General features: G+C 46.2%; 1 protein-coding gene across 1 annotated transcript in view; it reads right to left on the reverse strand.

Annotated features, from left to right (window-relative positions):
• Window positions 1-514: 514 nt before the first annotated feature.
• LOC112218951 (epidermal growth factor receptor kinase substrate 8-like protein 2) overlaps window positions 515-13,671 on the reverse strand; it is a 113,215-nt gene continuing 100,058 nt past the window's right edge. Inside the window, 2 exon segments of the mRNA XM_042301202.1 lie at window positions 515-861; window positions 1,158-1,290. Of these exon segments, the coding sequence (XP_042157136.1) occupies window positions 787-861; window positions 1,158-1,290 (208 nt within the window). The 3' untranslated portion in view covers window positions 515-786.

Here is a 13,671-nt window from a genome sequence, read left to right on the forward strand (position 1 = left end):
CACACAGCCGTCAGTCACACACAGCCGTCAGTCACACACAGCCGTCAGTCACACACAGCCGTCAGTCACACACAGCCGTCAGTCACACACAGCCGTCAGTCACACACAGCCGTCAGTCACAGTCACACAGACAGCCGTCAGTCACACACAGCCGTCCGTCAGTCACACACAGCCGTCAGTCACACACAGCCGTCAGTCACACACAGCCGTCAGTCACACACAGCCGCCACACAGCCGTCAGTCACACACAGCCGTCAGTCACACACAGCCGTCAGCCGTCAGTCACACACAGCCGTCAGTCACACACAGCCGTCAGTCACACACAGCCGTCAGTCACATACAGCCGTCAGTCACACACAGCCGTCAGTCACACACAGCCGTCAGTCACATACAGCCGTCAGTCACATACACACACAGATGCATAAACTCTGTCTCTCACCACTACACCTGTAAATTAATATGGTCCCTCACCACTCTACAAAGATAGAAACATTGTCAGGCAAAGCATCAAAAATCAATAGTCATAATTACCGGAGAACATCATTGAAGAAAAAGGTAAACATACACATTCACTAAGATGAAAAATAAATATATAATTAAAAAAATGTATATAACATTTATATTATATGCCAATGTTAACTGTCGATTGTCTGATAAAAAGAAGTTGGTGAAAGGGTGGGCACTGTGGGAGGGGAAGGCTTCTGGTTGGTTGCTACTGGAGAGGGTTGTTATGGTGACCAGCCATGCTGAGCTGTGATTGGTTGACAGTCATTGAGCATGCTCAGATTAGTCCTTGCCGGCATCGATCTTCTCTTGTCGTCGTCTCATAATCTCTTGGAGCTCTGAATTCCCATTGTTCTTCTGGAAATAGATTTTCAGGGTTGAGTTTTTATTTTTTTATATTTAAACATCTAAAGGCTCTAAACGTGTGGCATGTTAACCTGTTGGACAACTGTTTCAGTCTTAACAACATTAGATTACAACTATTTCAGTCTTAACAACATCAGATTACATGTAATAAAGGTAATTATCTTAAAATACTTGAATAATGTATCTGTGCATATGTGTGTGTGTGTGTGTGTGTGTGTGTGTGTGTGTGTGTGTGTGTGTGTGCGTACAGTGGTTCATGTGTCAGTATGTGTGCATGTGATACAGACCTCTAGCTGGGCTTTCTGCACGGTGGTCTGGCTGTAGACCCTGGCTCCCTCGTCTCCACACACTGCCTTCAGTTCCTCCTTGTTCAGAGAGAAGAGCTGAGCGCCCGTCAGGTTCCCCAGGCACTCCACCGTCCTGTAGGGAACAGAAACTACATTACCCACAATGCTCTATACCCAGGCAATCCACTGTGCTGTATGGAACAGAGACTACATTGCCCATAATGATCTACACTCAGGCACCCCATCACGCTTTAGGGAACAGAGACTGCATTATCCATCAGACCTGGGCAGGAAATAGTTGTGTTTTGTAGTTTATTTTAAAATACCAACTTTTGAAATACTCTAGGTAGTTTAATGAAGAGTTAGAAATGTAGCGTTTTCAAAGGCAATTATTTTATGTGATATTCAATACAGGTCTCAGAAAAATGAATACTATTTTAATGTATTTGAATATATGCAAATTATTTGAAAACAAAACAAAAATTGTAGTTGATGGCTGCCCAAAATGTAATGAAGAACCAAAGACGACAACAAGTAGTGTGTGTTAATGAAACATATGAGGGACATGGAATCATCAAGATAACCCACTTTTCCAGCCTCAAAATGACTTACACATATTTTCATAATGAGTGAGACATAACGTACCACCTGACACAAGTTATTATACATGTGTATTGTCTTTGTGATCATTACAACAGCAACAATAGTGTTGCTTAATATTTTGGAAATTGCTTTATAATTGCATAATAAGTGAGTTATTACATAAATGGAATAAGGAACAGTCACTATTCCTCTTGTCAGTAGTTACAAATACCCTCAGCTCTTTGTTATACAATTCAAATGCAATTACTCAATAATTATGTAACAACATACTAATAAAATGCTGCTCCTGAAGTAATTACAGTTTAACTACACAGGCACAAGAACAGTGAGGGCTGTCCTTGGCTGGAAAATGGCTTTCTGGTTTTCTGTAACTAGGTGCTGACCTAACATAATCGTTTGTTGTGCTTTCGCCGTAAAGCCTATTTGAAATCGGACACTGTGGCTGGATTTACAAGAAGTTTATCTTTAAAATGGTGTAAAATACTTGTATTATTGATGAATTTTAATTATGGGATTTCTGTTGTTTTGAATTTGGAGCCCTGCAATTTCACTGGCTGTTGTCGAGGTAGCGTCCCACATATCCCAGAGTGAAAAAGTGCTTTCTGGACCGTTTTTTGAAATTCTTTCCATTTTTTTGTCAATTACACATACTTTTGTCATATTTTATTGTCATAGTTATTTATTTTTTTACTTGTCCATAAGGCATATGTTTTGTCCATTTGCAATATGATTTACGAGGAAGTCAAAAGTCGAAGTCAAAAGTCAGTGAACCATTGCCAAATGCCATAAGAAATGTCCAAATGCAATATGAAAGTATTGAAAGTGCCAAATCAGGATGTTATGTCCATTTGCCATGTACGATCATAGGAAGTCGGTTTCCAAACCCAAAAGTCAGTGAACCATGTCCAAATGGCATTTATACTGCCCAAATGATATATAGCACTATGTTAAGACATGAATCAACCTAGATGGTCTATTTGTCATGTATGATGAGGGAGAAGTGGGACTCTGTTGCTTTTAAAATTTTTTTTGAAAAAGGTCCAAAATGACCAGGGGCACCCCCTATTGGATGGGCATGGGTGGGGGGGTGCTCCCTACCCAACCGTAGACCCCTTGCTCCCCCTAAAGGCATTAAAAAAAAACATTTTAAAATGTTCTTCTGATAACCCATTCCAATCACCAGGTGCACGGCTGTCCATTTGCAATATGTTTCAATGGGCATTTACCAGCACAAATTTGACATGCTCAAAAATACTGCAGAAATGCAAAATTGACTGGCCCGATGAACTCGGGATGGCCGGGCAGTGATAGTGGTTCCTCTCCATCGCTCGTTGTGTTGATTTCATCACGTCCATTTGGTGATGTTTTTTCACTGTTGAGTCATATTGCAAATGTACTGTCCATTTGCAATATGTTTCAATGGTCATTTACCATCACGAATTTGACATGCTCAAAAATACTGCAGAAATGCATAATTGACTGGCCCGATGAACTTGGGATGGCCGGGCAGTGATTCTGGTTCCTCTCCATTGCTCGTTGGTGTTGATTTCAGAATGTTATTTTGGTGATGGTCTATCAGTGTTTAAACATATTGCAAATGTACAAAAGTCAACCAGCAAGTCAGTGTCCATCAGTCAATTAGATATCATTCTGACACCAAACTGATACCATCTGACACCAAACCCACTTTTCCCAACTCGTTTAGAAGCCAACTATCACATATTTCAGAGCAGGCCCATAATTCACAGCGCCTCCGGTTTAAACCATAATAAAAACGTAAAACACGTAGTTACTGAATCCTGAGTTTCGGCTCGATCGGTCATTCGGTGCCCGAGCAATGACTTTAATTGGTGCTGAAAATCCACAGGGTCCTTGAATGAGCTATCGGACAAAAACGTTGGGGTCCATCTCTATGGGCCGAGGCGGATTCAATGAACCTAGTCTTGCGACTCTGGGACTTTTCTAAATGTCGTCATTTTCATAATGGTCAAAATGAATTGAAGTTATTGCAAATATACGAGGCTGTTTCTCGGTCTGAGAACCTTCTAGAGCCACATAACTCACCGTGCACTATCGACTTGAGCTTTATAACAGGTTTCTATAAAGCTTCAGAGGTCTGACGGTTCTTTGATAGTTCAAACAAAGGTAACTATTGCAGGCTCTGTGTGTCTCTAAGCCCCACACTGTGTCACTCCATCCTTGCTGTGTGTGTGTGTGTTAGTTTTTCTTGGAAATCTGATGGGAGAAATGACTGATTTACAGCTCATGTGTCACGCCCTGATCTTAGTTATCTTAGTTTTCTTTATTATTTTGTTTAGGTCAGGGTGTGACGAGGGTTGTATGTGTGTTTTTTTCCTGTCTAGGGTTCATTGTATATCTATGGGGTTTTGATATGTCTAGGGTTCATTGTATATCTATGGGGTTTTGATATGTCTAGGTAAATGTAGGTCTATGGTGGCCTGAATTGGTTCCCAATCAGAGGCAGCTGTTTATTGTTGTTGTCACGTTCTGTCCATCGTTCGTATGTGTTTTCCTTGTTTTAGTGTTGGTCAGGACGTGAGCTGGGTGGGCATTCTATGTTGTGTGTCTGGTTTGTCTGGTTTGTCTATTTCTATGTTTGGCCTGATATGGTTCTCAATCAGAGGCAGGTGTTAGTCATTGTCTCTGATTGGGAACCATATTTAGGTAGCCTGTTTTGTGTTGGGTTTTGTGGGTGATTGTTCCTGTCTCTGTGTTTGCACCAGATAGGACTGTTTAGGTTTTCACTTTTCTTGTTTTGTTTAGTCTGTTCATGTATAGTCGTCTTTATTAAAAACATGAATAACCACCACGCTGCAGTTTGGTCCGACTCTACTTCACACCTAGAAAACCGTAACAGAATCACCCACCATCAATGGACCAAGCAGCGTGTCAACAGGCAGGAGCAGCCCAAAGAGGAGATGCGCTATAAGGAGTTCTGGACATGGGAGGAAATCCTAAACGGAGAAGGACCCTGGGCTCAGCCTGGAGAATATCGCCGCCCCAAAGAAGAACTGGAGGCGGCGAAAACGGAGAGGCGCCGGTATGAGGAGGCAGCACGGCGACTCGGAAGGAAGCCTGTGAGTCAGCCCCAAAAAATGTATTGGGGGGGGGGCTCAGGGAGAGTGTGGCAGAGTCAGGAGTCAGACCTGAGCCAACTCTCCCTGTTGATCGTGAGGAGCCAAGGAGGAGACCAGAACCAGAGCCGGTGTTGGAGGTGAGCGAAACAGAGACTGTGAAGGAGTTAATGGGGAAATTGGAGGAGAGAGAAATGAGGGAGTTGCTGTGTTGGTGCTTTTTGCATGGAATTCGCCCGACGGAACGTGTCGGGGATTTGATGGCACCTGGGTTAGCGCTCCATACTCGTCCTGAGGTGCGTGTTAGTCGGCTGGTGAAGTTGGTGCCAGCCTCACGTACCAGGCCTCCTGTGCACATCCCTAGCCTTGCACGTCCTGTGCCAGCACTGCTCTCAAGATCTCCAGTACGCCTTCACGGTCTAGCCCATCCTGTGCCACCTCCACACTCCAGCCCTCCGGTAGCAGCTCCCCGCACCAGGCTTCCTGTGCGTGTTCTCGGTTCAGTACCACCAGTACCAGCACCACGCATCAGGCCTACAGTGCGCCTCCCCTCTCCAGCGCTGCCGGAGCCTTTCTCCTCTCCTGCGCTGCCGGAGTCTCCCGTCTGTTCAGCGCTGCCGGAGCCTTTCTCCTCTACAGCGCTGCCGGAGTCTCCCGTCTGTTCAGCGCTGCTGGAGCCTTTCTCCTCTACAGCGCTGCTGGAGTCTCCCGCCTGTTCAGCGCAGCCAGAGCCTCTCTCCTCTCCTGCGCTGCCGGAGTCTCCCGCCTGTTCAGCGCCAGAGCTGCCAGCCTGCATGGAGAAGCCAGAGCTGCCAGCCGGCATGGAGCAGCCAGAGCTGTCAGTCTGCATGGAGCAGCCAGAGCTGTCAGTCTGCATGGAGCAGCCAGAGATGTCAGTCTGCATGGAGCAGCCAGAGATGTCAGTCTGCATGGAGCAGCCAGAGATGTCAGTCTGCATGGAGCAGCCAGAGATGTCAGTCTGCATGGAGCAGCCAGAGCTGTCAGTCTGCATGGAGCAGCCAGAGATGTCAGTCTGCAAGGAGCTGCCAGTCTGTAAGGAGCTGCCAGTCTGCATGGAGCTGCCAGTCTGCAAGGAGCTGCCAGTCTGCAAGGAGCTGCCAGTCTGCACGGAGCTGCCAGTCTGCAAGGAGCTGCCAGTCTGCACGAAGCTGTCAGTCTGCAAGGAGCTGTCAGTCTGCAAGGAGCTGCCAGTCTGCAAGGAGCTGTCAGTCTGCAAGGAGCTGCCAGTCTGCAAGGAGCTGCCAGTCTGCATGGAGCAGCCAGAGCTGTCAGTCTGCATGGAGCAGCCAGAGATGTCAGTCTGCATGGAGCAGCCAGAGCTGTCCGTCTGCACGGAGCAGCCAGAGCTGTCCGTCTGCACGGAGCAGCCAGAGCTGTCAGTCTGCATGGAGCAGCCAGAGCTGTCAGTCTGCATGGAGCAGCCAGTCTGTAAGGAGCTGCCAGTCTGCATGGAGCTGTCAGTCTGCAAGGAGCTGCCAGTCTGCACGGAGCTCTCAGTCTGCACGGAGCTGTCAGTCTGCAAGGAGCTGTCAGTCTGCAAGGAGTTGTCAGTCTGCACGGAGCTGTCAGTCTGCAAGGAGCTGTCAGTCTGCACGGAGCTGTCAGTCTGCAAGGAGCTGTCAGTCTGCAAGGAGCTGCCAGTCTGTAAGGAGCTGCCAGTCTGCAAGGAGCTGCCAGTCTGCACGGAGCTGCCAGAGCTGCCAGTCTGTAAGAAGCCGCCAGAGCTGTCAGCCTACATGGAGCAGCCAGAACTGCCAGTCAGCCAGGATCCGCCAGTCGGCCAGGATCTGCCAGTCAGCCAGGATCAGTTAGATCCGCCATTCAGCCAGGATCCGCCAGTCTGCCAGGATCCACCAGTCAGCCAGGATCCACCAGAAGTGCCAGTCAACCAGGATCTGCCAGAACTGCCAGTCGGCCAGGATCCGCCAGTCGGCCAGGATCCGCCAGTCGGCCAGGATCCGCCAGTCTGCCAGGATCCGCCAGTCTGCCAGGATCCGCCAGAACTGCCAGTCGGCCAGGATCCGCCAGTCGGCCAGGATCCGCCAGTCGGCCAGGATCCGCCAGAACTGCCAGTCAGCCAGGATCCGCCAGTCAGCCAGGATCCGCCAGAACTGCCAGTCAGCCAGGATCCGCCAGTCAGCCAGGATCCGCCAGTCTGCCAGGATCCGCCAGTCAGCCAGGATCCGCCAGGATCTGCCAGTCGGCCAGGGTCAGCCAGGATCCGCCAGAACTGCCAGTCGGCCAGGATCCGCCAGTCGGCCAGGATCCGCCAGAACTGCCAGTCGGCCAGGATCTGCCAGTCGGCCAGGATCCGCCAGTCAGCCAGGATCCGCCAGAAGTGCCAGTCAGCCAGGATCTGCCAGATCCGCTAGTCAGCCAGGATCCGCCAGTCAGCCAGGATCTGCCAGTCAGCCAGGATCTGCCGGAACCACCAGCCAGCCAGGATCTGGTAGATCCATCAACCTGCCTGAGCTTCCTCTCACTCCTGAGCTACCCCTCGGTCCCGAGCTTCCCCTCGGTCCCGAGCTTCCCCTCGGTCCCGAGCTTCCCCTCGGTCCCGAGCTACCCCTCGGTCCTGAGCTACCTCAGTCCAGTGGGGCCCGTTGTTAGGTTTCCTAGGCCAAGGTTAGCGGCGAGGGTCGCCACTCAAGGGACACTAAGGAGGTGGACTAAGACAATTATGGAGTGGGGTCCACGTCCAGCGCCAGAGCCGCCACCGCGGACAGACCCTCCCCTATAGGTTTAGGTTGTGCGTTTGGAGTCCGCACCTTGGGGGGGGGGTTCTGTCACGTTCTGTCCATCGTTTGTATGTGTTTTCCTTGTTTTAGTGTTGGTCAGGACGTGAGCTGGGTGGGCATTCTATGTTGTGTGTCTGGTTTGTCTGGTTTGTCTATTTCTATGTTTGGCCTGATATGGTTCTCAATCAGAGGCAGGTGTTAGTCTTGTCTCTGATTAGGAACCATATTTAGGTAGCCTGTTTTGTGTTGGATTTTGTGGGTGATTGTTCCTGTCTCTGTGTTTGCACCAGATAGGACTGTTTAGGTTTTCACTTTTCTTGTTTTGTTTAGTCTGTTCATGTATAGTCATCTTTATTAAAAACATGAATAACCACCACGCTGCATTTTGGTCCGCCTCTCTTTCACCAGAAGAAAACCCTTACAGTTGTCTGATTGGGGATCCTATTTAGGTTGCTATTTTCCATGTTGGTTTTGTGGGTTATTGTCTATGTATAATTGCCTCTGTCAGCACTAGTGTTTATAGCTTCAAGTTCGTTTTGTTGTTTTGTTTTAGTGTTCTCATCACGCTGCGCCTTGGTCTCCTCTTTACAACGAATGAAGACATCATGAGGGTTGCCTAATCACACATTTGAAGTTTTGGAAAGATGTTACTTTTTTAACCCTTTGAAACAGCCACTGTGACCTCAATTTAAGTCTCTTCCAGTTGGCACAGGAAGCTAAAAGTAAACACATATCCTCATGGGCATAGGCTTTCACAGAATCCTGAGTTTTAAGTCTTTACGTTAAGAACTGACTGATTTACACAGGGTTGAATGCACTATTTCTCACAAACTGCAGGTTGGATGTATCAAAACACCTTAACCACTTCCGGTTGCTCCAGGAAGCTTAGAATCAACACAGGTAGATCTCATAGTGGCCTGATGGATTGTCATCGAAGACAGGTTCATAAGATATTCATTACCCACATAGGCTTCAGGTTGAATTTAGGGGAGCAGGCAATGTATTCCTTTAGGGAGAGAAGTCATTGCAAACTGATGTAAATACCTTCTTTTTACTGTTAAGGGTTAATGCCACATGGTCAAGGTTAAGCTTGAACAAATCTGGAGGACCTCAGGAATGTTCCTGAGGTCGAATTGTGCTTCTAACCCTAACTGTTCTCCTGCTGTCAACCAAAAGCACCTCAAATTTAGGGCCAGGCTTCATTATGGGCCTACTTTTTTTCACGTTCGCTGCGCTCAGACCGAGCGAGCTACGGTCAAGCAGGGCATCTCGTTGAACTCGGCACTGCCTAGAGATTATGGTAATGCCATTGCAGGCTCTGAGTGTCTTTAAGCCCCACACTGTGTCACTCCATCCTTGCTGTGTGTGTGAGAGAGTGTTTTCTTTGACATCTGTTGGGAGACATGGCTGATTTACAGTTCATGAGGGTTGCCTAATCACACATATGAAGTTTTGAAAATATCTGACCTTTTTAACCCTTCGAAACAGCCCCTATGATACCATTTTAAGGCACTTCCTGTTAACACAGGAAGCTGAAAGTACACACATACCCTCCTTGGGGTAGGCTCTTATAGAATATTGAGTTTTAAGTCTTTACATTAAGAACTGACTTATTTACACAGGGTTGAATGAGTGTTACTTCAGAAAATCACAGAAATCAAGCAGAGCTACGAAACCTTAACGGATTCGTCTGAACACGCTGCAACCGGATCTAACTTTTTGGGTAAAAAAAAATATATATATTTTTTTAACATCAATTTACATTGTACGATTTCTCTTAAGTTAAATTACAATAGATAAATGTCTGGTTCTTTTTTTCCTGACACTGTAGGTTCATGTACTTTGATGTGAACTGGTCAAATTAGCGCTCTATTTTTGCTTTTGACCCTTAATCCCAAAATGGCCTTAACTCAAAAAGCGTTGAGGCCTCGACGCCATCTTGTTCGGGGCTAACTGCCTATTATGCCAAACCTATGCTCACCAAGTTTCGTCTTCGAAGTCTTTTCCATTTAGGAGAAAAGGCCACGTCGTGATTGGTGATGATTTGTACATTTGCAATAAGATTCCATCCGCCATCTGTTGGAATTTACCGGGACAGGGGAAAAATGACAAAAATGTGAAAATTTTATAGAACGGAAACCGAACGTCCGAGAGACTTCGTTCGATGTCTTCCCGGAAGATCTGGCCCCGGTGCACTGCCCGCCGCCATCCGCGAATTTGACAAACATTCGCAATATAACATTCGCAATATAGAGTTTCTCATCAACCATACAGCAAATGCCAAAATGTTCCCTTCATGTATGAAATGGACTTCGTGGGGCAATGGACAATCAGAAGAATGGACATTTACATAATGTTCAGATAGAAATGTTTGATCTACTGTCAGATAGATGGGAATAGTGTAGGGGAATGTGTGCTATACCCATTCTGTTTCTATCTTCAACATACAGTTCTAGATACAGCCCTGTCATTAGTAGAAGACAGCCAATCCATGTAGATACAACCCTGTCATTAGTAGTAGACAGCCAATCCATGTAGATACAGCCCTGTCATTAGTAGTAGACAGCCAATCCAACATGTAGATACAGCCATGTCATTAGTAGTAGACAGCCAATCCATGTAGATACAGCCCTATCATTAGTAGTAGACAGCCAATCCATGTAGATACAGCCCTGTCATTAGTAGTAGACAGCCAATCCATGTAGATACAGCCCTATCATTAGTAGTAGACAGCCAATCCATGTAGATACAGTCCTGTCATTAGTAGTAGACAGCCAATCCATGTAGATACAGCCCTGTCATTAGTAGTAGACAGCCAATCCATGTAGATACAGCCCTATCATTAGTAGTAGACAGCCAATCCATGTAGATACAGCCCTGTCATTAGTAGTAGACAGCCAATCCAACATGTAGATACAGCCCTGTCATTAGTAGTAGACAGCCAATCCATGTAGATACAGCCCTGTCATTAGTAGTAGACAGCCAATCCATGTAGATACAGCCCTGTCATTAGTAGTAGACAGCCAATCCAACATGTAGATACAGCCCTGTCATTAGTAGTAGACAGCCAATCCAACATGTAGATACAGCCCTGTCATTAGTAGTAGACAGCCAATCCATGTAGATACAGTCCTGTCATTAGTAGTAGACAGCCAATCCATGTAGATACAGCCCTGTCATTAGTAGTAGACAGCCAATCCAACATGTAGATACAGCCCTATCATTAGTAGTAGACAGCCAATCCATGTAGATACAGTCCTGTCATTAGTAGTAGACAGCCAATCCATGTAGATACAGCCCTGTCATTAGTAGTAGACAGCCAATCCATGTAGATACAGCCCTATCATTAGTAGTAGACAGCCAATCCATGTAGATACAGCCCTGTCATTAGTAGTAGACAGCCAATCCATGTAGATACAGCCCTGTCATTAGTAGTAGACAGCCAATCCATGTAGATACAGCCCTGTCATTAGTAGTAGACAGCCAATCCATGTAGATACAGCCCTGTCATTAGTAGTAGACAGCCAATCCATGTAGATACAGCCCTGTCATTAGTAGTAGACAGCCAATCCAACATGTAGATACAGCCCTGTCATTAGTAGTAGACAGCCAATCCATGTAGATACAGCCCTGTCATTAGTAGTAGACAGCCAATCCATGTAGATACAGCCCTGTCATTAGTAGTAGACAGCCAATCCAACATGTAGATACAGCCCTGTCATTAGTAGTAGACAGCCAATCCATGTAGATACAGCCCTGTCATTAGTAGTAGACAGCCAATCCATGTAGATACAGCCCTGTCATTAGTAGTAGACAGCCAATCCATGTAGATACAGCCCTGTCATTAGTAGTAGACAGCCAATCCAACATGTAGATACAGCACTGTCATTAGTAGTAGACAGCCAATCCATGTAGATACAGCCCTGTCATTAGTAGTAGACAGCCAATCCAACATGTAGATACAGCCCTGTCATTAGTAGTAGACAGCCAATCCATGTAGATACAGCCCTGTCATTAGTAGTAGACAGCCAATCCATGTAGATACAGCCCTGTCATTAGTAGTAGACAGCCAATCCAACATGTAGATACAGCCCTGTCATTAGTAGTAGACAGCCAATCCATGTAGATACAGCCCTGTCATTAGTAGTAGACAGCCAATCCATGTAGATACAGCCCTGTCATTAGTAGTAGACAGCCAATCCATGTAGATACAGCCCTGTCATTAGTAGTAGACAGCCAATCCATGTAGATACAGCCCTGTCATTAGTAGTAGACAGCCAATCCATGTAGATACAGCCCTGTCATTAGTAGTAGACAGCCAATCCATGTAGATACAGCCCTGTCATTAGTAGTAGACAGCCAATCCATGTAGATACAGCCCTGTCATTAGTAGTAGACAGCCAATCCATGTAGATACAGCCCTGTCATTAGTAGTAGACAGCCAATCCATGTGGATACAGCCCTGTCATTAGTAGTAGACAGCCAATCCATGTAGATACAGCCCTGTCATTAGTAGTAGACAGCCAATCCATGTAGATACAGCCCTGTCATTAGTAGTAGACAGCCAATCCATGTAGATACAGCCCTGTCATTAGTAGTAGACAGCCAATCCATGTAGATACAGCCCTGTCATTAGTAGTAGACAGCCAATCCATGTAGATACAGCCCTGTCATTAGTAGTAGACAGCCAATCCAACATGTAGATACAGCCCTGTCATTAGTAGTAGACAGCCAATCCATGTAGATACAGCCCTGTCATTAGTAGTAGACAGCCAATCCATGTAGATACAGCCCTGTCATTAGTAGTAGACAGCCAATCCAACATGTAGATACAGCCCTGTCATTAGTAGTAGACAGCCAATCCATGTAGATACAGCCCTGTCATTAGTAGTAGACAGCCAATCCATGTAGATACAGCCCTGTCATTAGTAGTAGACAGCCAATCCATGTAGATACAGCCCTGTCATTAGTAGTAGACAGCCAATCCATGTAGATACAGCCCTGTCATTAGTAGTAGACAGCCAATCCATGTAGATACAGCCCTGTCATTATTAGTAGACAGCCAATCCATGTAGATACAGCCCTGTCATTAGTAGTAGACAGCCAATCCATGTAGATACAGCCCTGTCATTAGTAGTAGACAGCCAATCCATGTAGATACAGCCCTGTCATTAGTAGTAGACAGCCAATCCATGTAGATACAGCCCTGTCATTAGTAGTAGACAGCCAATCCATGTAGATACAGCCCTGTCATTAGTAGTAGACAGCCAATCCATGTAGATACAGCCCTGTCATTAGTAGTAGACAGCCAATCCATGTAGATACAGCCCTGTCATTAGTAGTAGACAGCCAATCCATGTAGATACAGCCCTGTCATTAGTAGTAGACAGCCAATCCATGTAGATACAGCCCTATCATTAGTAGTAGACAGCCAATCCATGTAGATACAGCCCTGTCATTAGTAGTAGACAGCCAATCCATGTAGATACAGCCCTGTCATTAGTAGTAGACAGCCAATCCATGTAGATACAGCCCTGTCATTAGTAGTAGACAGCCAATCCAACATGTAGATACAGCCCTGTCATTAGTAGTAGACAGCCAATCCATGTAGATACAGCCCTGTCATTAGTAGTAGACAGCCAATCCATGTAGATACAGCCCTGTCATTAGTAGTAGACAGCCACAGCCAATCCAACATGTAGATACAGCCCTGTCATTTGTAGTAGACAGCCAATCCATGTAGATACAGCCCTGTCATTAGTAGTAGACAGCCAATCCATGTAGATACAGCCCTGTCATTAGTAGTAGACAGCCAATCCATGTAGATACAGCCCTGTCATTAGTAGTAGACAGCCAATCCATGTAGATACAGCCCTGTCATTAGTAGTAGACAGCCAATCCAACATGTAGATACAGCCCTGTCATTAGTAGTAGACAGCCAATCCAACATGTAGATACAGCCCTGTCATTAGTAGTAGACAGCCAATCCATGTAGATACAGCCCTGTCATTAGTAGTAGACAGCCAATCCATGTAGATACAGCCCTGTCATTAGTAG

The sequence above is a fragment of the Oncorhynchus tshawytscha genome, linkage group LG19 (assembly GCF_018296145.1).
Source record: "Oncorhynchus tshawytscha isolate Ot180627B linkage group LG19, Otsh_v2.0, whole genome shotgun sequence".
In the NCBI taxonomy this organism is placed as follows: Eukaryota; Metazoa; Chordata; class Actinopteri; order Salmoniformes; family Salmonidae; genus Oncorhynchus; species Oncorhynchus tshawytscha.